The 26185-nt window shown below is 42.8% G+C and overlaps 1 protein-coding gene across 3 annotated transcripts in view; it reads left to right on the top strand.

The window, feature by feature from the left end:
• LOC146809690 (C-Jun-amino-terminal kinase-interacting protein 4-like) overlaps positions 1 to 26185 on the top strand; it is a 759065-nt gene that overhangs the window by 515118 nt on the left and 217762 nt on the right. For all 3 annotated transcript variants that reach the window (XM_085616533.1, XM_085616532.1, XM_085616534.1), the window contains exon 21: positions 23737 to 23817. In XM_085616533.1, the coding sequence (XP_085472659.1) occupies positions 23737 to 23817 (81 nt within the window). The remainder of the gene's footprint in view (positions 1 to 23736; positions 23818 to 26185) is intronic.

The following is a 26185-nucleotide window of genomic DNA, read 5'->3' as shown; positions in this document are numbered from 1 at the left end:
ACTCCACATCAACCACCTGGAGCTACTCGCCATTTTCCTAGCCTTAAAGGCTTTCCAAAAACAAATATCGGGCAAAGCTGTCTTAGTCCGCACAGAAAACATGACAGCCATGTACTACATACAAAAACAAGGCGGGACACACTCTGCAGCTCTCTCAACTGGCACAGAGCATATGGAGATGGGCTATACCCCAGAACATCTTTCTCCTAGCTCAACATGTCCCAGGAGTCCAAAACACCATAGCTGATCTGTTAAGCCGTCAAACGTAACAGATTCACGAGTGGGAACTTCATCCACAAGTTCTTCAGCCATTCTTTCAAATGTGGGGGCAACCAGAGATAGACCTCTTTGCCACGCACGAAAACGCCAAATGCCCAAGCTTTGCCGGCAGATATCCACACCCATTGTCCAAAGGCAATGCGATATGGATAAATTGGTCAGGCATATTTGCGTACGCCTTTCCACCTCTCCCACTCATTCCAATGGTGGTGCGCAAACTGCAGCAACATGCACTGACTCTCATCCTAGTTGCTCCAACTTGGGCCAGACAATTGTGGTACACCACATTACTGGAACTGTCCGCACCAAAAACTACACCTCTCCCCACGCCTCCTAACCCAGAACCGTGGAGAGATCCGACACTCGGACCCAGCGCAGCTCAACCTTGCGATCTGGCTCCTGAGGTCTTAGAATTTGTTTACCTTAACCTTCCTCATGCACGTCATTAAAGAAGCTAGACGTCCCACCACTAGAGCCTGCTATGCAGCCAGGTGGAAGAGATTTGTAATATACTGTCATAACAACAACATCAATCCCCTAGTAATGTCTATCCAACACATCATCGGTTACCTACTACAACGCCAAAGGTGCAACTTAGCCTACACATCTATTAGGCTGCACCTCGCTGCCATAGCAGCTTATTTACAAAATAGACAACACCTATCACTTTTCAGAGTGCCTGCCATCAAAGCTTTTATGGAAGGCCTAAAAAGGATAATTCCTCCCAGGGTACCACCCTCACCTGTGTGGAATTTAAACATCGTTCTCACAAGACTAATGGGTCCTCCTTTTGAACCTCTGCATAAATGTGAGCTCCAGTTTCTAACATGGAAAGTTGCTTTCCTAGTAGCTATCACTTCTCTAAGAAGAGTTAGTGAACTGCAAGTGCTAACTATTCAGGAACCATTCCTACAAATCCATCACAATAAGGTTGTTCTCAGAAACAATCCAAAATTCCTCCCTAAAGTAATTTCTCCTTTCCACCTCAGTCTGTAGAGTTGCCAGTGTTCTTCTCGCAGCCACAGACAGTCGCAGAAAGAGCTCTTCATACCCTAGATGTCAAAAGAGCATTGCTTTATTACATTGAAAGGACACAAACTTTTCATAAGACCAAACAACTTTTTGTTTCATTCTCACCACCACACAAAGGCAACCCCATATCAAAGTCTGGGATAGCTAGATGGATTGTTAAATGCATACAGATTTGCTATCACAAAGGAAAACGTACTTTATCTGTTCCTCCTAAAGCCCACTCTACACGAAAGATAGGGGCTTCAATGGCATTTTTAGAGAACATTCCCTTAGATGACATCTGCAAAGCAGCTACATGGTCTACACCGCACACATTCACAAAACACTATTCTGTGGATGTGCAAACAAAACAACAAGCTAGTGTGGGCCAGGCTGTACTCAAAACACTATTTCAAACTACTGCAACAGGTACTAGTGGTCGCCGCTAGGGATGGGTACTGCTATACAATCTATGCTAAGTGTGTGATCTCCTGCTCATATGCCTCGAACGGAAAATGCTACTTACCAGTATGCATCTGTTCTTGGCATGTAGAGATGCAGATCCACACAGCCCACCCGCCTCCCCGGCTAACTTCATCTGTTCCAGTACTATCTTATTTAGATACAGCATACATGGGCATCTTTCCTGTTTCTTACAAAACTCCATAATTTCCCTGCTGGCGAAAAACAATCTGAGGATGGAGCCGATGCCCATGCGCACTATAGTCTGAAAGAGGAGTCACCTACCCCGTGACTTCCGAAGGCTTTTCCAGGACAAAAACAAGTGCAAACATCCGGGCCCAACACCAGATGGCGATCTACGGTAAGTGTGTGGATCTGCAGCTTTACTTGCCAAGAACGGATGCATACTGGTAAGTAGCATTTTCCTTATGGCTAGTCTTAAGTCTGCCTCAGGAACAAAAGTGTTGAATTTGGAGAGATGAGTTGGTTCTACTAATTTTGAAGACTGCCTCTTTGGTAGCAGTCACATCTGCAAGTGTTGCACTCTTTCTTTTTCTCCTTTTGTTTACCCAAAGGTGGTCCCTTCTATTATTCAGTGGTTATTGTTTCATTTAAAATGTATAAGTGATCTTGGTCTATTAGCTAAGGTCCCATATTTATCTGGCTAGCCAGCCTCTCTGTAATCTGGATGTCTGGAAAACACTTTGTTTTGCTAAGCATTTCTTTGTCACGCAGTGGTTTTAGCGCTTTGTCTCATTTTGAAATCTTAGGACATCAAACGAGTTAGGTTCCTCAGCACTAAGGGAGCACTACAAAGCAAAGGCATTAGTGTTGGGCTTACAACACAATGCCCATATTTGCAGTCATTTGTAGGGGGGTCTAGATGCACTATTCTGCTTGCTGTTGTAGAGGAGGACGCTCCATCCATCTTGTTTGATCGAAGCCTGAGTGGGCATGAACAGTCTGCCTCCCTTCATTCATTTGAAGCTGTAAAGTTGGTTTTCCCAACCATTCGTGAAGGAGTATGAGCAGGAATGCCGATTAAAGAAAAATTACCTCATGATGATTCTGTTACCAGTGGGCCTTGCACTTCCTTCTTCACGAACATCCCTTGCCGTCTCCTAAAATAGCAACTGCTCTGCAAAACCCTTATATGTAAAAGAAGTAGGGTCCACATGTGGCAGTTGGTTGCGTGAGTACGAGATGTAGGCAGTTAACTGCAGTACCCCACATACATTTTAATGTGTAGTGCCAGCCTACCAAACACCAGCCACATCCAGGGCAAATGTGCAGCAAACTGCCAGTGAATGCTAGGGCACTGGTACAGTGTAGCGACCACATGTTGCTTTAAAGCAATAGTGCTCCCCTTTGACTTTGGTCGTTTTGGGCTAGTGGATGTGGCTGGGGCATACCACGTATTTTCTGCATGCCTGCGTGTGGTAGAAACTTTTATCCGTTGGCTTCACGCAAATGACCTTTTTTTTTTTTCTTTTTTTGTCCTCATCTCACCAAAGACATCAGCAGATTTAACAAGCCGTCGTACTTTACATCTGGGCGCCTCTCGGCTAACTGCATTTTCCTAGGTGAGCCCGACCTGCCCCGGGTAGTAGAGGCTTGGTGTAATCCTAGGACCCGGGAGGGAAGACCATCACTTAAAAAGTTACCAATCGCAAGTCCTGACCCCAGCATAGCAGAGTATGCCAGATGTTAAGCGAGGTTTCCTTGCTCCCTTGTTCTAGGCGTGCCATACCAAACAAAGCTTTAAGCCAGCCCTCTCTGTTCGGGGGGGGGGGGGGGGGGTCGAAACTTTCCACTTTATACAAATCTCCCTCCAAGCTAGCAATATGAGGTATAACAGCCCCCTATGGATCTGTGATAACACCCCGTTAGTAGAGTCGTTACCCCCAAAAAACACTAGATGAAGATTAATCTCGATGTTGGTTTAAAAAATGTCCGATAGAGAGTCCCTTGCATCATTCCAATAAGATCTTAACTCCGGACATTCGAAAAAGATGTGGATATTGTCCGCATTTGGTAATTTACATCTAGGACATTTTGGGGGGGGCAGCGGAGCAAACTTAGTTATCTTAGCCGGGGTGTAGTAGAGTCTATTAAGAACACAAAGATGATTCTTTTTTAAACTAGCTGGTTTGATAGGTTTATAAAGTAGTTTAAAGGATGGCTCAAAGAAGTCTTCGGAATTATGGGCGAGGGGTGATTGATTCCAAACCGATGATTGAGGAGGAATATCCAAATCGTCTGCTTCAAGAAGCCTTGTATACCACATTGATATTTCTTTCTTTTTTGGCTCGACATTTTGCAATAGCCGCTCAAGTTCCCAATTCCCAGAATTTCACCCATTTCTGCCTCGTACCATGATTTGAGTTGAAGATACTTGAACTTAGAGAGTGTGGGGCCTATCTTAGCTCTTAAGACCTCCCATGGAAGAATCCCATTTGCGTCCAACAAATCAGAACATTTAGCCACACCAGCTCTCTTAATTGGTATCACAAGGCTATCGCTAAGGCAGAGTGGGGTCCCGAGGGAATCCCATATGGGAGCAAAGTCAGAAAAATATCCAATACCCCCCCATCTGCGTCTCACTTTATACCATGTCGCTAGGGCTGCCTTTTGGACCTTGAGACGTACACGTTTAAAAAATCTTGGGACCCCAAACTTATATAGAAACCCTTCTCTGCCACTTTCCCCTTCGACCATTGCCATCTTACCCAGGATCCTACCCCATGTTGTATCATCTGGTATTGAGAGCAGCATCCTGATACCCTTTAATTGAAAGGCCATTAAATACCAACTGATGTCCGGAAGAGCCAGCCCACCTTTTAAAAGCTTCCTTCTCAGGTTTTTCCAGGACATCTTAGCACTTTTATGCCCCCAAATAAAGCTCCCGATTTTCCCCTGAATCTTACTAATGCTCTTACTGGGGAAGGTTAAAGGAACTGCATTAAATAGGTACGTCAGCTTGGGAAGAATACTCATCTTCACCAGATTGACCCTCCCATAGATCATCAAGGGGAGATTCCTCCATCTGGCGAAGAGGTAGTCGATTTCCTTTATGATTTTCTCCAGATTAATCAGGGGAATTTTATTCAGGTCTTTAACATTTTTTATACCCAGATACTTGAATTCATTACTAATGGGGCCTCCCCTGTAGTCGATGTTCCAACACATCACTTCCGTTTTAGCAGAATTAGCTAGATACCCCGAAATTGAGGCAAACTCCTCCAGCAGATTTTCAAGCCGTGGAATGGATGCCTCAGGATCGCTAGTGTAAATAACAACATCGTCTGCATACAATGCTATTTTACACTGATAATTTTGCAATTTAAAAGGACAGATTAAGTCATCTAGCCTTATAGTTTGCGCCAAGGGCTTGATGTAAATGTTAAATTAAAGAGGGGGTAAAGGGCACCCCTGTCTAGTCCCTCTCTGGATGTCAAAAATGGGTGTCAGGGTGCCGTTCAGCAGGATCTTTGCGGAGGCTCCCTGGTAACAATTCCTTAAGGTCTGGACAAAGAGAGGGCCCATACCCTCGAGAACCCCCCAGAGATACCTCCAACACACCCGGTCAAAGGCCTTAGCTGCGTCTAAGGTCACTACTGCTAAAGGATCCGCTCTCACCTCAGCCAGGTCAATATTCCCAATCAAAAGTTGAGTCTGCTCCTGGATGTATCTCCCTACCATGAAACCTTTCTGGTCGATGTTAATCAAACTCGGGACCAGTTTCACCATTCTCCCTGCCAGAATGCCCATAAAGATCTTATAATCGGCATTGAGCAGGGAGATCGGGCGGTAAGAATCCGCCTTTAGTGGGTTTTTCCCTGGCTTCAGTATTAGAACGATAGTAGCTTCTTTCCAGGATCTAGGAACCACTCCTGTGGGGCTGTAAACTGAATTAAATAGAGTGTAAAGTACCGAGGTCAGTTCATCCAGAAGAAGTTTATATACTTCATTCGGAAGAGCATCCAAACCAGAGGCTTTATTGTTTTTAGACCTCTTTATTTGATCCCTAATCTCTTCAATGGTTATAGTGGCGTCGAGGGCAGCCTGACTAAATTCAGTTCGAGTAGGTAGAGATTTGTCCCTTAACCAGGAAGATATTATATCCTGGGAAGGAACCAGATTTTCCTTATACAGATGCGAAAACAGATAAAGAAGACACTTTTGTAAATCTTCAGCCTTGCTAGATTTTTCTCCACTACTATTTAATAATTAGTTAATTGATGTAATTTTTCGAGCGATCAGTCCTGGCCTTCCAGGCTAAAAGAGCACCTGCTTTTTCCCCATATTCAAAGTTTTCCATATTCTTCACTAACCATTGTGTCCTACATTTCTGATCCAACATGCTCCTAAGCTCCTGCCTGGCCCCCTCCAGACTTTTTTGAACTTGTCAGTTTTTCTAAGTTCTCCTGATTAAGATTACTTCTTTCCACTTCTAGTTCAGTTATCCTGCTCTCGATGGAATGTAGTTCCAAGGCCTTGGATTGATTTTTAGAGCTGATTAGACCATGTAGCATGCCTCTCAGACTAGCTCTATAAGCATCCCAAACATAATCTATAGACGTGGAACCTAGGTTAAATGAAAAAAAATTCCAAAGAAGAGGATCTAATGGACTGAACAATTCCAGGATCCGACAACATTGATCTGTTCAATGTCCATGTAGTTTGTGGACTGTTGCCGTCCTTGGAATATGAAAACAAGAGAGGGCCATGATCAGAGAAATGGCTAGGTAAGACAGATATGTCACATAGGTTATCTAAAACTTCCCTATTAACTAAGATATAATCTATTCTAGAAGAATGATGATTTTTTTTACTATAAAAGGTGAACCCCTGGACATCTCCCTTCTTAGCCCTCCGAAGGTCTACCAAATTCGTATCCAGTAGGAGATTTTTCATAACCCTACGAGATCTCGGGGTCCCTGCAACACGGCTCAAGTTAGACCTGTCTTTGGATGGATTTAGACGAACATTAAAATCACCTCCTATTATTAAAGGAGGGGTCGCCGTCATCAATTTGTCTTGTAATTTACTTAGATATGAAGGGTCATCGACATTTGGACCATAATAGGAAGAACAAGTCATTTCTACTCCCCCAAAATCCATCTGAGCCGCAATCCATCTCCTTGTTTGGTCTGTCTGTACAGATTTAACTACACAGGAGGTCCCTTTCTTCACCAAAATTGCCACACCTCTGCTATTAATTGATTGCTTCGAATAGCAAAAATAATGTATCCACGGGATTTTTGAAAAAAATTATATGTGATTCATTTGAAGTCAAATGAGTCTCCTGTAAAAGACAGGCATTGGCGGGGGAAAGTTCTAGATACTTGAGTATCAACCTCTGCCTGCGCGGGCATCTTAAATCGTTCAAATTCCAGGAAATAAAACAGATTTTACTGTCCCTTTTAATATTACCTGCCATCAGCTAGTGCACCCCTTCCTTGAATTATACGGCATTCCTTAAGGTACAGATGAGATGAGGAATATTTTTTCACCCTCTCCTCCCCACCCAGTGAAACCCCCCGGCCTCCCCTCTCCCCCCCCCCCCCCCCCCCCCGTGACCACCCTACACCCTGAGGAACCCTCTCTTCCAGTAGGCTAAGCCTATTCGGACACCGCTCCCTCGGGTAATAACTTACTGCTAGTTAATTCTAGAGACTTGGGCCCTCAAAACCGAGCCCTCCAAAACCTATATTTCCTCCTCTATTTCCCTCCCTCCTTTTCATGTTGTATCCTAGCAACTAGAGCAGCCACCTCTTCAGTTGCACGAATCATGTGCATGTGGTTATTCCACATCACACGTAATGTGGCAGGAAACCTCAATTGGGCCTTTGCCCCAAGACTATTTAACTCTGCTAACCTCTTCCCCAACTCCCACTCTGTTGTAGCCATTATGTGCGAGATATCTGATCTGATGGAGAAAGAGAAAGGGGACATATTCGAGAGTGGAGAAGATATCACCTCTTCTTTAAGGGCGGCAGTCAAAATTAACTCCTTAACTGAGTAAGACAAAAAATGTACTAGAATTTTCCGGGGTTTCTGTCTCCCTGGGTTTCTCTTGAAAGGATCCCTGTGGGCTCTTTGGATTTCATATGCAAGATCGATATTTGGATAATTTTTAAAAACAGTGCCTTTTAATAAGGAAATCAGAATCCCTTTAATATCCTCCCCCTCAAGAGCTTCCGGGATATTTAAAAACTTCAAGTTGTTTTTCCTAGAATGATTTTCCAATCGTTCGAGGTCATTCTTCAGTTCCTTGTTTTGGGTTGATAACTTTGCCAGGTCAGTAGAGGTCATTATGATCGTTTCTTTTAGTTTGGGGATTTCAGCCTCAATTGCCTCGGTCCTCAAGGTGACTTCCTCTAATTTCTGAGCCAATACCTCGCATGATGACCGGATAGCAGCCTGATTCGCTTCTGAGACAGAGAACCTACTAGCCAACTCTGCTTGATTCGTCTCCGACACAGTAAATCTACTAGTCATCTCTTCTTTCATAGCCAAGAGTAGATCGGCTAATGAATGTGTACTTGAAGCTGAGACCGTGTGTTCCTTGGGGGCAGAAATATTTAAACTTTTGCTGCTGCTTTGGTGGTCCTTATCTACACCTTGTTCCAGTACTTGCTCCTGCCCCTGCCCCTGCTCCTGCACATACTCTTGCTCATACTCTTGCTCTGTTTCTTCATGTAATCCCAGAACTGAGTATCTGTTAGTGAGATTAACCATCGGGTGGACCACAGACTCAGTTCCAGTTTCAAACGTACTGACGATAGGGAAGGCCTGAGATTCCATATCCACCAAGCTAACCTGCGTGGTATTACTTAATGGCTCACTATCATCACAGGTTGATGCCTTCCTCGTTGAACACGCTGGGACCATGGGGGTGGAGGCGGGCGTGGACATGGACTTGGACAAGAATGTGGACGAAGACAGGGGTGTGGTCGTGGACAAAGACTAGAGGGGTAAGATTGAGTAAGTGATTACTGTGTTTGATGATAAGTGGGCTGCTCCGGCTCGCAGAGTGTACCTGCTTATTTTAGGAGGGGATGTACCCTCTTGAATCCCGTCACTACTCTCCATACAATAAGAAATAGACTTCCGCTCTTCGATTAAAGGCACACCCCCTTGACAAAACACCAGAAAAATACTACTCATAGACTTCTCTCTGCCAGTCAAGGCTTCTGAAACCAACTTACCGGCCGGTAGGTAGTTTAGGGAAAAACTGGTGCCCTTAGGATTTTCAGCAGGAGCCAGTCGCTGAGACTGAGGCCCCCCTACCCGTTCACCATCCTTGTCCTCGGAGAACCACTCGAACCTGCAGCCTGGACAGGCACCTAAACTGGTGCTGACCCTTCCTCTGGTGAACCGGAGTAACAGGCAAGCAATGTCCCGGCGTCTCCGCTCATGCGCGGCCTCTCCCCACCTCCAGCATCCTGTCCTTGTCTCAGCGCCGCTGCTGCAGACGCTGCGAGCGCCGAGGACAGCCGGGAACACCGAATCGTCTCGACAAAGAAAGTGCGGCCCCCCACCCCGCATGTCCCAAAGGCTGGATGAAGCGAGAAGAGGAAAACTGAGGTACGGAAATAATCACAAGTTAGCTCATTAGCTCATGAGGGCTTTGGTTTCTGCCCCTATGTGGAACCCGAGTGAGCGTGACCGCAACAGTTAGTGAGCGGCCACCATGTTCCTCCACGTAAATGACCTTAGGTTGTGCACAGAAAAACTGTGCTGTTGAACAACCTGTGCGCCTTTTTTGGTCTGTGCCCTGGTGCATTTGAGAGGGCTAAACCCTCTGCTTAAAACACATTTGATGCCAGTTTAAAAAGGAGATTGCACTAGTATTCGTCCTAGGCCATTGCCTATATACTTTGTGGCTTACATCTCCATGCGCTTTGTTTTTCTGACTTTAAAGGAAGACTTCTTAAAGAAAGATTTTTGTCCTCATCCAACCCTCCTTCGCCCAAATAAAAATCTGTGGTTCTTCATTGATGGGCAAAAATTCTTTATTTGTCCTTGGTTTTGCTACGTCTTGATATGGGGTGGAGTGGCGGGGTTTTATATATATATATATATATATATATATATATATATATATATATATATATATATATATATATATATATATATATAATTTCCACAGCAGCGGCTCTTTTTTTCGGCACACGGCGCTCTCGGTGGTGCGAACAACGTGGAGACGGCAGAGCCAGACATTATTGTATCGTAACCAGTATTCCTTTTCCAGAAATATTCCACACGCACCCACTGGTATATCGGTGTTGCAAATTCAGTTTGAATTACGGCAACAGCATTTCTTGACAAGTCCAAAACCCAACGCGTTTCAGTCTGCCCACAGACCTTGCTCATGGGTAGCAAAACGTCTCAACCATTGTTTCTTTTACATTAGTCACATGATGTTACATCACATCCTGATTGTGTGTCGCCTTGCATTCTGGTTTTAGTAGTGTAATAAAAGAAAAGGTGTTTATTGTGCAATTGTGTATAATTATCTCCACCATGGCATTCGTGGCTAGACCATTATTTATGGTGATAGTGCAATGTGTTTTGGTGTTATGTGTTTTTTGGGGTCCACTGTTGAAATTAAGTTTGTAAGGTAAATAATAGGCGTATTTATTTCTATTGCGAATCCTCGCATTTCGTTATGCCTTCAATGACTATTGGTCGCAAATTATATGGTATAATTTTATGAGGGTTTTCCCTTTTAAATTACACAATCATGCCCGCTAGTGGGCCGTTTTTATTTACCACCCTACCCATACCCAGCTTTCCCTGTTTTATTTCTTTTATATTCCTCCCATTGTTACTTTAGATTATCACCCTCTGTTGGGTATTGCTTTTTAATCTCGAGGATGCCATGGACTAGGTTGTGCTCTTTTTACTTCTAATTATGCCCTCCAGTGAGCCATTTCATTTACGATACAAAACCTGTGTCATATTGAACCTAACTATTAGTGTGCCCCCATAAAATCGTGAAGTTTGTGATCTAAAAATTACATTTCAAGAATACACTCAGGTCTTTCCGTGTAATTACCAGATTCCTGTCTGGATAGAGAAATTATTTTACAAAGGCTATTTCTGACAGTGGTATATTATGCAGAATATGAAATATCAATTCCCTATTTACTTGATCTTTTTACAGTTAATAAAAAAGCCTGCTTCTTTATAAATGTGAGTATATCTCCTTGTCCTTATTGAGGCCATGAGGTGCCAAAGTTCTGAATGAGAAAATATGACGTGATTCTTTCTGTCTCAACGTTTTTTCTCGATTGCCACCTCTCACATGGCAATCGACCATTTCTACAGCGTAAAAACTCAATTTCTTCCAGTCACTTTCATGGTATTTCTTCACATGTACTGCAACAGCATAACTGCGATCTTTATTTACTGTTGCCCTCACGTGCTCAAGGATGCGCTTTTTGAGTTCACACACCATGCTCCCCACGTAATTCAGTTTGCACGGGCATTCAAATATATAGACCACATATTGGCTTTTACAATAGATTCATTCATTGATTTTCCACTTCTTTTGATTCGCCATTGTGATCTCTTTTGTGTTATGCGCGATTTGACAAACTTTGCACGTGGAACATTTGTAAAACCCATTTATTTGTAACCATGTCTTCTGTTTTTGTGTTTCAAAATGACTGTGAACCAATTCATCTTTGAGGTTTTTTGCTCTCCTGTAACTGAGTTTAGGATGGTTTCCCACCATTTTGACCATAGTGGGATCCAAACACAAAATATTCCAATGTTTTCGTAAAATTTGCTCAATTTGTTTTGATTGTGTAGAAAATGTTGTGATTAATCGGATTGCATCCCCCTCTTCATCTTGCTGTAGTTTATTGTTCATAATGATGTCAACTCTTGCTTGTTTTTCAGTTTTTTCCAGGCATGATGTTAGAACCTTTTTGTTGTATTTTCTTTTTCTGAATCTCATCAATGATTGTTTGCTATGCTTGCGCCATTCCTGTTCGTCCGAACATATTCGTCGTATCCTCAATAGTTCTCCATATGGAATGTTTTTCACTAGGGTAGCTTGATGGAAACTCTCCGCATGCAGTGTGGCATTGCTCGCTGTACTTTTTCGGTGCAATGTTGTATGCACTTTCTCCTCCATGATATAGATCTCCGTGTCCAGAAATACTACTCTGTTGTTGCTGATGTTATACATGAAATGTAGGTTGGTGTCGGTGTTATTTAAGATGTTAAAATATGAATCAAATTCTTCTTCTGACCCGTCCCAGATTGAGGAGATCATCTATGTATCTCATCCATGATATTATTTTCTCCACATATCGGTCATTTTTTGCATCCCATGCCACCTTTTGTTCCCACCATCCCATTGTGAGACACGCATAACTAGGACTGAAGGAAAATCCCATCGCTATCCCGTCTTTCTGTAGATAGATTTCATCTCTAAACATGAATACTTTTTTCGTTAGACATAAATCAATCATTTCCATTATCATTGCGTTGTGATTTGCAAAGTGTATATTTCGTTCTTTTAGAAAATATTCACACGCTGCCATACCAATTGTGTTGTTAATGTTGGTATGTAACTAGATCACATCCATTGTGATTAACTTATATGTTGGCTTCCAAGTAATGTCTTGTACAATTCTCAATAGGTCCTTGGTGTCTCGTAAGTATGATGTCAATTCCTTTACATATGGGAACAAAAAGTTATCTACAAAGTTCGCAATTGGTTCTAGCAGTGACACTTTTGCGGAAATGATTGGTCTCCCTGGTGGTTTTGTGGGGTTCTTGTGTATCTTTAGGAGAAAATAAATTGTTGCCGTTATCAGATTTTCGGTCGTGAGGTATTTTTTCTCATCCTGATCTATTAGTTTTTTTTCCCACCACTTTTGTAGTTTTATATCAAGCTCGTATTTGATAAGGGCTGTAGGGTTTTCCTTCAGTCTCTAATAATGGCTTATATCGCTCAATTGTGAGTGGGCCTCCTCAGCATAGAGATTACTGTCCTGGATGATATTTCCGCCTTTGTCAGCCATTTTAATTATGATTCCATCATCGGATTTCAACATTTGTAGGGCCTTTCGTTCTTCAAGCGTTCGATTATACTTATGTTTTTTGCTTTGAGTTAGTAGAGATCTTTTACCACTGCCTCATGGAATGTCTCTATTTTGATTCTAGTTGGTAACTGTGGATAATATTTGGATTTAGATTTTTTCCAACTGCTTCCCTTCCCCCAACTGTGAGCAGTATGCTTCCAGTTCATTAGGTGGTTCACTAGCATCTTTATCTAGCTCCATCAACGTGATAAAATGACCTGCGTCTCCTGCTTTTAGCTCCATCGTGGGAGCCACCTTGTATTTTTGATATTCTGTCATCTTCGGATTTTCATTGAAGTTTTTTGCGAGTTTTAATTTTCTGATATATTTGAATATATCTATTCTGGTTTGAGCCAGATCCATTTCATTAGTAGGACAAAAAGAGAGACCACGTTTGAGTATTTGAATCTTCAAAAACACATAATAACACCAAAACACATTGCACTATCACCATAAATAATGGCATAGCCACGAATGCCATGGTGGAGATAATTATACACAAGTGCACAATAAACACCTTTTCTTTTCTTTTATCACACTACTAAAACCAAAATGCAAGGCGACACACAACCAGGATGTGATGTAACATCATGTGACTAATGTAAAAGAAACAATGGTTGACACGTTTTGCTACCCGTGAGCAAGGTCTGTGGGCAGACTGAAACGCGTTGGGCTTTGGACTTGTCAAGAAATGCTGTTGCCGTAATTGAAACTAAATTTGCAACACCGATATACCAGTGAGTGCGTGTGAAATATTTCTGGAAAAGGAATACTGGTTACGATATATATATATCACACACACATACATATATGCAAAAAAAGCAAAGGTTAAAGTGATGTTATTGGTGGATATTTTAATGAGAACTTAGCGTGTATTTAAAAAAAAAATAATTCACTGGGAACAAACAAAGGTTTAAACATTAGCTCCGGTCTCTTTTCAGCGGCCAACTACATCACTTTAACCTTTCTTTCTTTCAGTAAATTTCTATTTTTTTTAAATGCCAGCTGAGATCTTAATGGCATGCCACCTGACTATAACATCACTTTAACCTTTGTGTTTTGACAGTGAATTTCTGGGGTTTTCTTGATCATATTCCAAGTTGCAGTTTAAGGATCACCTTGTTGGCCATTTACTTCAGTTGATTTTGTTGCCCAAGCTCACAAGGGGTTATTGGTTTGCCCCTTGTGGCATTATATTCAAAGTGAGCATAAATCCGACCCTCTTGGACAACCTATGTCCAACTCTCCTGCCATGCATTGCCTTTTGCCATATGCAGCAGGGAGTGGGCTGCATGGGGTGGCCTACAGCCAGGCCCTAGAACCAATCCCTGCAGCACATAGCCTTCAGTAATGGGTAGTGGTGGGTTGCCCCGTACCCAAACCGCTGCCAGTGGCCCGCCTCCACTGTGCACGGCCTACAGCTTGCAGAGTGGAGGTTAGATAAAGGGCAGAAACTTTAAAAAAAAATTATTACATTCTTTTTTGGTACCACAGGGGTGTGCCCACTATATACCTCAGTATCAGGTGCTGGAAACATTGTGCTGACGAATAGAAATATATATTATGATATGCATGTTTACATGTAGGCTGGTGGGAGGAACAGGTGCTCCACAGAGAACACGCACAAATTTGGGATGAACACATTGTTATGTGGGCTAGATACATAGACAATCTCTTTGTGATTTGGAGGGGCTTGACTAGTTCTGCAAAACAATTTGTTAGGCTTATTAACAACAATTAATTGAATGTGAGGTTTCACACATGATATAAGTAAGACCAGTGTCATATTTCTTGATATAGAAGTATATGTCAAAGAGGGCAAATTGGAACCCACGTTGTGTAGAAAGAAGACAGCTGGAAATACAACACTCCACGCCTCCAGCTTTCATCCTCACCCTACTAAATTAAGTATCCTGTATGGTGAAATGCTGAGGGGGAAAAGAAACTGCAGCACAGAAGATGCTTTAAAAGAATGCCAGGATAACATGACCGATAAATTCCTTGAGAGAGGATATAACAGACAAGTAATCATTGAGGCTAGACGAACAGCAAATAAAAAGAAAAGAGAATTGATTCTATTCGCTACTAAAACCCTAGTGACAAACAAACTGAATCTTCAGTGAGATTTTTAACAACCTATAATACTCAAAACAAAGCCCCCAAGGATCTATTAAACAAGAACTGACACATTTTAAAGTCCTATCCAGTCATTGGGACGACACTCCCCAAGCATTCCCCATAACATATCGCAGAGCAACTTCATTGAGAGATTCAATAGCAAAAAGCAGTCCTGAGGTGAATCGTGACCAAAGCTGGCTAAGACCATTGAATGGTTTTAAGAAATGTACCTGTTGCAAAGCTTGCAGTATAGGTAAGAACGCGGTTTCATACTGTACTCCTTTTGGACAGTAAGGTTCCCAATGGATTAAATTATGATGAAGAACTACACTTATGTCTGTGAATCTTGAATATGATTATGAACTAGAAAAAAGATCAATTCCTGTTTGTTCCTTGTTTACACTTTGTTGATTTACTCTCACACATTTGATTGGGGAAAAAGCACCTAAAAACTGTTATTTTCACAATGAATTTGCAATTGTTGTATATAGTTGATACTGTGCTGGGGGTGTAGTCTTTTATTTATGTCTGTCCGAAAAACAGAGATCAAAAGCAAGTAATTTCACATACCTGTCATGTGACCAAGGTCGCTGTAGCAGCCGAAACATGTTCTGTCGGCTCGGCTCCGTTTGTTTTTCAGAAAGAAGCGCGTAAACGCAAGGTTGATATATATATATATATATATATATTACCTACTGGCGGTCGCCAGTAGGTAGTTATAGTTAGGACCACGTTTCCATGGGAAATCCGCAACATTCTATTTTGAATAACTTTGGCGCCGGTCGACAAATCCTCGCGAATTTTTCAAAATAGGTGGGGCGCTACGCTCCGCTCCTACCCTGAAAGTCTCGGGGGGATGCGTCAAGCGGGGGCTGAGATAAAAGGGGGGTCCCAAAACGCATTTTTCCCATGCATTTTTCCATAGGACCTTTAGACAGGGCTACAGCCCGAACGGCTGAACAGAATTACTAGAAATTTGGCAGAGAGGTAGTCCTCAGGTCAAGGAAGTGCCTTTTGTAGGTTTGGTGTAAATCTGTTCAGTAGATTCTGAGAAAATAGCCTTTAAATCAATATATATATCTGAGCCAGCTTACGGTGCGCTTACGGTACGCTTACCGTACGCGTACGGTGGCGTGCGCGAGCGCGATTCTGATTGGCTCTTAGATCTTAGTAAACATTCGAATCTGCCGAAACCAGGAAGCGGCGGCCGCCATTTTCTCTCTCGCACTGAGAGTGATGTTAAAAATATAAAGGACAAAAACATGTAAAGGGGCTGTTTAGACAGCTCCCACACACATAGCCATGTTGAGGGACTCCCCAAAGATCCCTCAAGGGCAAAAACTGAATTTTTATTTTTTCGCTAATTTCGCCGATTACGCTTACCGTACGCGTACGGTAAAAAATTCTAAAAAAAAAAAAATTATCCACACTCTCCCCACCCCGTGTGCAATTGTATGGCCGAAGGCCACCAATTGTGCATGGATTACTACAGCTGAGCTAAACTATAATATTTAAAAAATAAAAAATAAAAAAAAAATTATCCACACCCTCTCCACCCCGTGTGCAAATGGTGCCCGAAGGCCACCATTTGTGCATGGCTTATAAAAATTATGAAAAATTAAAATATTACCTTTCAAAACGAAGTGCATCATATGTCCTCCATGTGCGCACGGTGCGCGAAGCGCATCGTGCGTACATGGCCCATCTAGCGTAACGTGGGCACGCGGTGCGCGTAGCGCACCGCGTGCCCACCGTGCGTGCACGGCACTAACTGCGTAAAGTGGCTGCGCGGTGCACGAAGCGCACCGCGTGCTTACTGTGCGCGCACGGAACGAACTGCGTTAAGTGGGCGCGCACGCCACGAATGGCGTAAAGTAACTTAGCATTTAAAAAACCGTACAAATTCACTGAAAAAACCATAGGTTTCACACACGTTATAGTTAGGAATTAGCATTTAAAAAACCTTGCAAATTCACTGAAAAAACCATAGGTTTCACACATGTTATAGTAATCTTCTGCTGATGACATATGTGTCTTTATGAAAAAAAAATATTTGTAATATATGTATAGCTAAAAATGTATGGAAGAAGACATGGGCAAATAAGTGTCTAAATACAGTGATAGCATCAGCAGAGGATTGCGGTCGCGTGAGTTATAGTTGCCTACAGTAACTATAACGGGGGAATTTCATTGGTTTTTTATCAGTAAAATTTCCGCTAACTATAACATGTGTGAAACCTATGGTTTTTTCAGTGAATATATATATAATTATTTTTATTTTTTTTCATTTTACTTAAGGGAGTATACCTTTTGGACCCACCCACGTTCCCCTGAAAGGCAGGATGTGCACACCTTGCTCCCTTATGAGGCCTTTTGAATTTTTTGTAGGAACTGGGGGCATTACCTCTGTACCAAAAAGACCGACAGGAGAAAAAACTCGTCGGCCGATCAGAATGGCTGAGTTCCTATATATATATATATATATATTTTTATATTTGGTACCACGGGAGTCCCATAGGGATCCTGTGGAACCAACTGTCCAGTAATACCTAACATTCTGAGAGTTATCCATTCATGCTCAACCTAAGCCCGTCTTTTAATGCTAATTTCTCAATAAATTTGACCCCAAATCACAAAAAGCACACATTCTGAATACAATTTTAAATTTTTGCCAAATTTGGTGTAATTTCAAAATAGGTGGGGCGCTACGCTCCGCTCCTACCCTGAAAGTCTCGGGGGGATTCGTCAAGCGGGGGCTGAGATAAAAGGGGGGGTCCCAAAACGCGTTTTTCCCATGCATTTTTCCATAGGACCTTTAGACAGGGCTACAGCCCGAACGGCTGAACAGAATTACTAGAAATTTGGCAGAGAGGTAGTCCTCAGGTCAAGGAAGTGCCTTTTGTAGGTTTGGTGTAAATCTGTTCAGTAGATTCTGAGAAAATAGCCTTTAAATCAATATATATATCTGAGCCAGCTTACGGTGCGCTTACGGTACGCTTACCGTACGCGTATGGCGTGCGCGAGCGCGATTCTGATTGGCTCTTAGATCTTAGTAAATATTCGAATCTGCCGAAACCAGGAAGCGGCGGCCGCCATTTTCTCTCTCGCACTGAGAGTGATGTTAAAAATATAAAGGACAAAAACATGTAAAGGGGCTGTTTAGACAGCTCCCACACACATAGCCATGTTGAGGGACTCCCCAAAGATCCCTCAAGGGCAAAAACGGAATTTTTATTTTTGCGCTAATTTCGCCGATTACGCTTACCGTACGCGTACGGTAAAAAATTCTAAAAAAAAAAAAAATTATCCACATTCTCCCCACCCCGTGTGCAATTGGTGGCCGAAGGCCACCAATTGTGCATGGATGATTACAGCTGAGCTAAACTATAATATTTAAAAAAAAAAAAAAAAAAAAAAAAATTATCCACACCCTCTCCACCCCGTGTGCAAATGGTGCCCGAAGGGCACCATTTGTGCATGGCTTATAAAAATTACGAAAAATTAAAATATTACCTTTCAAAACGAAGTGCATCATATGTCCTCCATGTGCGCACGGTGCGCGAAGCGCATCGTGCGTACATGGCCCATCTAGCGAAACGTGGGCACGCGGTGCGCGTAGCGCACCGCGTGCCCAGCGTGCGTGCACGGCACTAACTGCGTAAAGTGGCTGCGCGGTGCACGCACGGAACTAACTGCGTTAAGTGGGCGCGCACGCCACGAATGGCGTAAAGTAACTTAGCATTTAAAAAACCGTACAAATTCACTGAAAAAACCATAGGTTTCACACACGTTATAGTTAGGAATTAGCATTTAAAAAACCTTGCAAATTCACTGAAAAAACCATAGGTTTCACACATGTTATAGTAATCTTCTGCTGATGACATATGTGTCTTTATGAAAAAAAAAAATTTGTAATATATGTATAGCTAAAAATGTATGGAAGAAGACATGGGCAAATAAGTGTCTAAATACAGTGATAGCATCAGCAGAGGATTGCGGTCGCGTGAGTTATAGTTGCCTGCACTAACTATAACGGGGGAATTTCATTGGTTTTTTATCAGTAAAATTTCCGCTAACTATAACATGTGTGAAACCTATGGTTTTTTCAGTGAATATATATATAATTATTTATATTTTTTTTCATTTTACTTAAGGGAGTATACCTTTTGGACCCACCCACGTTCCCCTGAAAGGCAGGATGTGCACACCTTGCTCCCTTATGTGGCCTTTTGAAATTTTTGTAGGAACTGGGGGCATTACCTCTGTACCAAAAAGACCGACAGGAGAAAAAACTCGTCGGCCAATCAGAATGGCTGAGTTCTTATATATATATATATATATTTTTATATTTGGTACCACGGGAGTCCCATAGGGATCCTGTGGAACCAACTGTCCAGTAATACCTAACATTCTGAGAGTTATCCATTCATGCTCAACCTAAGCCCGTCTTTTAATGCTACTTTCTCAAAAAATTTGACCCCAAATCACAAAAAGCACACATTCTGAATACAATTTTAAATTTTTGCCAAATTTGGTGTAATTTCATATAGCGTTTTTTTTTCTGTATTGGAAAGAAAAGATTCCTATGGATATTAACATGTGAAATCACATTTTTTGAATCCCCCTTCTTTTCTCCTTAGCCCCTGCCTGAGTTATCAGCACCAAACATTCTATGAATTTTTGCAAAGTTTCATAGAGATTAGCCGAACAGCGTCAAAGCTAATAACAAAACAAAAATGCCTTTCTACTGGAAACTCTGACCTTACTGTGCACTGGAGACCGTCACTGTGCAATATGTATGCATGCATGACTGTTAAATTAAAAGCTAAAAGGAAAAGTGCAGCCTACCTCTTCCTGAATTTCAACAGTTTTTCCATTGGATATTTTTTAATAAACTTCATGAATCATTAAATCAACAAGCATTGGCATAGCCAATAGGTATAGCCTTTGGGACCTCATAAGTGTTTAGACATGAAGCACATCATCTCCCACTGGGCAAATTTCTGTTATGGAACTAGTGATTATGTAAAGCCCTTTGATACCCTGATTTGCGTTATATAAAAATGCAAAAAATAAAAAGGAATGAATGGTAAAGTGCTTGAAGGTTACTGAGGTGGGGGAACGAAAAGATGCACTCTGTAGATTGATTAAATAAAGCATGTTTGGCTATGAGACAATCTGGCTGGGGTTGATTGAGAGGGGGGAAAGAGGCGACGGAGGAAAGGTGTGAGATGAGCAGGTAGTTAGTTGTTCCAAAGTGAGGAGGTCAGGTCTTAGACAAGCAGTTAGGCATCTTGGAGCCCTCTTTAGAGCCGAGAAAGTGATTTTTTGAGTTAACGCCCGCTGCTGACATCTTGAAGTCACAAGTTCAAATCCTGTCAAATCAGACTCAGCCTTTTATCCACGCAAGATTATTAAACTGAGAACAGTTAGATTTGGTAGCAATAATATTTGTGATGTAGTATGCTTAGAAGCGACAGAAGCGTTCTATGTAGCGCTATATAACGCATACTTATAGTCGGCGCCTTTTAGTCTGAGCTGGTCTCACTCTTTTAGAGTAGTGCGCACATAGGCCATGTCTGTCGTGCCTCGGACAGCAGAATCACCTAATTTTTATTATTTGCAATTTTATATAGTGCGAATTTCAACCCGATGATATTGGAGTGCTTTATGAGCACCAGTTGAGAAGTGGAGAAGTGTGGCTCAATGATTAGAGCGGCAGACCCTGATGCAGAGGTCTAGCCCGGGACCAGGGTTCAATTTCGCGCCTCGGCGGGTCTTGGGCTCAAAAATTCCACGGACCTGATAATTCTCGCCTCGGTGCCTATTCCAATCATGGAGGCCCGCTCTGCAACTCTGGGCAATAGCTTGCTTAATCTCCGCAACGGCCCCCACAACGCTAAGGATGCATGGCCTCCACCTTGGGGGTGCCCAGGAGTGGACGCCTCACAGGGAAAGCCAGGATGGGTTCCACAGCGATATTCGTACAAGCGCCTTGAGACCCTTGCGGGTGAGTAGTGCACTATACAAGTTTTCAAATTTACATTTACATTTACATTTACAGTTAGTTACATTACACAAGGACACATTCATTTTTTGGTAGGCAGGGGGAGATTAAGAGATTTGCCCAGAATCACAGGATGTTAAGCCGACGCCGAGACTCAAACCTGGTTCCCTGTTCCAAAGTCGGCAGCTCTGGTCGCTAGGCCACATCCTCTCCCATTAACTGCAGTCTCTTCATGGCTCCGAGGGGGCTGCCCTTTGCGGCAAAGCTGCGATTGCTCGGAGATGGGCTCTTCTGACACATGCAGGACAGGGAGACAGTGGAAGAAAATGTCAAAGCAATCCGAGATCATTAGGGTGATGAGTCGCGCAAAAAGAAATCCGTAGGTAGCTCTGCGGAGAGTGGATTAGCCATGGCCATCTCCCTGATGGAGCCGGCGCTGTCCGAGCCCGGCTCGCAGGCCTTGCTGTCCGTTTCATTATCACCAAAACACGGCTGAGGAGGGGGGCAGCGGCAGCATCACGGGTCTCGGTTCAGTGAACGGTGACTGGACACTAGGTGAGAACAAGCAGCTCATGAGGAGAGGTGGGGGTGGGAACAGGGAGACAAGGGGGAGAGATGCAGGGGAGACAAGGAGGCACTGCAGCGGCCGCCCTGCGCGCCGCTGCTCACTACCGCCAGCAAAACACCGTGGGAGTGAATCTTTTCAAAAGAGGTGGGACATGCACTCACCTTTAGCCATTTGCAGGCTATGATTACAAAATGACACATGCAAAAGCCAACCCAATGCGTGGGGGGAGTCAGACCCACACAGAGTAGTTTAGAGTTATTACAAGAAGCCTCGCAGGGCAGCGCATGCGCGTTGTGCTAGGCTCGGCTTAAAAACCACCTTGCAGCAACCTGATGCCCTTAAAATGTTTAGAAATTGAAGGGGAATGTAAATAATTTTTGTATACCTTTTTCTTAAAACACCAGCAACTTCCCAATCCCATTATGCCTTGCACTGCTGGAGAACTACAATACTTTAAATGGCATATCGCTCTAAGGATCCCCAATGAAAATATTCCTTACTGTTCGAGAATTCGGGCCAGGATGGTGGGGGATTGTTTTACCTCAATTGATGATTTCCATGGTGCAGAACTAGGAATACAGGTGACATGCCTTCTGCATTGTACGTTCTGCAAAAAAGAGTACCCTTTTGACAAAATTATTAGGGTTCGCCCCAAATACTGATCTTTGGGGTGACAGTGCTTTTTAAAAGTTACCACTATTAACATATGTTTTTGCTATAAGCGTTCCTTTAAAAAACAAATCCCTTTTTATCATAATATTTATGGTATGTAGCGCAGATATTTGAATATCAAATCACAATTCTTTCGACTGTGCCGTTGTCCTATGGACTACTGCCCTCTTTAACATACATTTTTTTTATGTTCACAAAGGGGATAGGATCTCAAGGCGACCCCCTTCCCTTTTGGTAATACATTACAATGACCTTTGAGGTGTGGGTAAAACATCAATGTTTTCCTACTGGAATTCAGTAGGAAGAAGTCGATACATAGATAACGATCTGGTATTTAAAAGCTACACCCACAACATGCCCCTTTCAAATATTGAATCAGTATCCGGTCTGAATCCCATATTAGGAGTGGGTAAACATTTTCAAACTCCTAAAATATTCTTAGTGCATAAGAAAAATTATTTAATGGTTGTCAACGTTGAATTGAAGCATTTGCGACTTACAATTCTTTGTACATCTGGCGCAATATTATGTTATGTGAAAACCATGGCATTTATATCGCAGAAGTTACTGATTTATGGATATGGACTGAAGATCGCCCTATCTAAAAGTGCAATATTGATGCATTATTTAACATTGTTTAATTCCTAATTAAAGTGATAGTTTTGTTTTAAAAGGTGTTCGCATTTCAGATATCTTGTATGAAAACTTGTGTATTGCAAATCATGATAACCTTTGAAGGAATGGTCAAAATTAGGGCAGAGAGAGTGGATGTTTGCTTCATACACCACCCAAAGCTCATGTTCATGTGTGTTGAGATAAGTGTTACCATCATGGTAAAAGAAGTATTTTGTTTCAGTTATTGGATGCATGTTTAAAGTGAAACAACTATTGGTTATCTATGATGATTGGGCCAATTTTCAAATTGCCTCATTGAGAACAATGTTTTGATGGCTTGTGATTTTTAATATGTCTAAATTGACATTCTATAGTTCCCATCCATGCTTCATGTGGGTCTGGATAGTAATTGACATATGATGTGATAATGTATTTATTTTTGTCTTAAATGCTAGTTGCTCTTTGCTGAAATTGGGTCAGATTGTACTTTGTCATATTTTGCACCCCACTATGCTTAGTGAGACGTTTTCTGAGCTGCTTCCTGATTTGGGCACATTGTTGAAACACTTAGCCTTCAGGTTAACTGAATGCCCCATTGGTCCCGCCCAAGTCTGTATCCCCCTGTCTCTCATCATTAATGTTGCCCTTAAAAGAAGCGTAATACTTTAAGAATTCTTGGTAGATGGTGCAGTGCTGTCTTCCTCTAAACATAACCTTGATTCTAGGACAGATTCTTCTTTTAGATCTGCTGGTCTTGTTCGTTATGTTTGAATTTCAGCTGCTTCATTTTCCTTCCATGTCCACAGTTCTCTGTTACTCAAACACAATAGTTAGTATTGGCTTAAAAACAGAATATAATGTTGTTGTCTGTCCCTGATCCCCTCTTCTCTCACCAGCCTGTACGTTCACTCAGCAGTGTCGGTCTGGAGAGAGTGTATGCAGAAGGTGCAGCTGAAGGATGCCGTTCACTGTATTGTGTAAGTTGGGCATAGCCTTTGTTACTTATTGTGTTACATTTTCAATGATTGAAATAAAGTGACAGGTGTAGAAGGTTCTAGGAACATTCATTTCTCCTCCACCTCCAGATCTCTTCACAGTGGTGGCAACTCTACCCACACTATAATGTGCATCAGTGCTTCCTGGTGTAATGTTGCATGCATTAGTCTCTCCTGTTCCAAATGTGTACCTTGGAACACCAAAGGATTTAAAACCTGGATACAACTGATTCCTTGGATCGGGTAGTGGGCCCAAGCGTGGCGATTCACCACTCTTGGATGAGGCCTCCAGGCTTCTCATGGGATGTCCAGGCATCCTTGATGGTTATGCCATTTGATGCCCCATGCCCCTTGGTGAGAATGTGCTCTTGGGCTCTTAAATGGGTTAAAGAGAGTCATGCGGCAGGTCGTTCTTTCGCTCTACACCTGCTAGTATCTTTCCCCAATAATTGTGTCCCTTTGTGGTTAAGCCAGAGCTTGGCATATATTTAACACCAGACCCCACTGCCAGTGAAACTAGCCTGTAATGCATTTTGAGGTCGGGCTGCGACTCCCAGAGACAATGTGCAGGGTACCTGGAATGACTCACAGCTCTGTGCCCCGCCCCTCCAGTAACCACAACTTCAAAACCACTTTAGTGTGCCTATAGGTCGCTGACCCTCCATTTCTTCCTGTGGTGCAAGATAATACTTTCAAAAGATGTATCCTCGAAATTGTACAATCGAGATATGCCCTCTGAGAAAGTGGCTCTGTATATACTGTTCCCAAATAGGTACGATGTGTGCAGAGTCCACAGTCTCCAGAGGTTTGGCAGAGGCTAAAGTTAGATATAACCTTACTCTCTAAAGTGGTAGCTTGGTCGAGCAGTAAGGCCGTATCAGAGGACAGTGTAAAGCATTTGTTGTTCACACTCAGTCAGCAAATGGTCTCACACACTCAATAACTGAAGTCTAGGCCAATGGTTTATATAAAAAATATATGTCTGTTTTATTTTAGAACCAACTATAGGTATTAAAATATACTTTCTCAGAATGAGAGGCTTTATGTAAATACTTTTGCAATGTGCAATTGACTTTTGTAAATACTGGTTACAGGTTGTTGCAATAGGCAGCACAATTTCAAACACAATAATGCATTGAGCTAAATGGAAATTTTAGGTTTTTTACAATAGATTACATTCAGGATTACTTTTGTAACTCCAGGACTGGATCCTAGATTCAGTCCTGGGACAATTGTTAGAAACAAGTGATAAAAGTCGACTTAGTTACTGCTGTGATTTTTAGGCAATATTTAGCAATTTTAAAAGTTGACACTTTGAAGAAATTTCATAGAAAAACAGTCAATGGTTTCCTATGGAAGAAAGAAAATTGGGATACTGGTAAGTACGGTTATGAATAATTTTCAGGGTCAGTGCTGGGCACCAAGATTCAGCACTGGAATCTCTCCTAAAAGCAGGTGAGCATTTTCGTTTTCGTTACTCGGCTGATTTTTGGTGAATATTTTAAATTTTAGAAACTCCACACTTAGAAGAAATTTCAGAAGAAACCAGTCAATGTTAACCTATGGAGAAAATTGAGTTATCGGCTGTTGGGTAAGTACTCGACTGGCAAAGTTAAGGTTCTGGGCACAGACTCAGGGGTCTCCCAGGGTCAGGTAGGTACAGTTGTTACACCCTCAGCGGGGCAGGGGCAGCCGGGTGCAGAGTGAGTTAGGCCCAATATTATCCTATGGGAGGCAGGGGGACCTTGGTTGGTGGCTGCTGACTAGCAGGCCACGCGGCTGTGGGAGCTGTGCTCCTGGTCACTTGCTCAGGGCAATTAGGGAAGTAGATAGGTGTAGAGGTTACACTGCCAGGGCCACTCGGGCGGCTGGGTGCAGGGTGCTTTTGAGCCTTTGGGCGCTCAATTGATTTCAATGGGAAAGCTCCTGGTTGGAAAAAGGCTGCAAGCACAGGGACGAGGATTCTTCAGGTGCCACCACCATTTCGAAAGGTAAGTTGGGTAGTTGGAGGATAGGTAGGTACCCAGGAATTGGGCAAAGGGGGCCGCAGAACGCCGGGTGCAGGGGTGCCTTTTGGTGTCGGGAAATCTTAACCTCTGTTGATCGCGGTTGGGGGGGGGGGGTACATGGTTCTGAGGCTGCAGGCGTCGTCAGGAGCATCGAGGTAAGTTCTTGGGTGCTGGACTCGGGGTCGTCCTCGTGGTGTTTGTTCACTCCGGCACAGGCCAGGTGCAGAGTGTGCAGGGTTCGCGGTTCCGGGCTGATGCCAGGGATTAGAAGCGGATTTTGAGCAGAGCCTCTGCTCATGGGAGTCCCAGGTGCATAGAGCCAAAAGGTAGCCAGGTCCTCC

The sequence above is a fragment of the Triturus cristatus genome, chromosome 7, assembly GCF_964204655.1.
Source record: "Triturus cristatus chromosome 7, aTriCri1.1, whole genome shotgun sequence".
Lineage (NCBI taxonomy): Eukaryota > Metazoa > Chordata > Amphibia > Caudata > Salamandridae > Triturus > Triturus cristatus.
The sequence above is the reverse complement of the archived record's forward strand: the minus strand, read 5'-3'. Positions and strand labels throughout refer to the sequence as shown.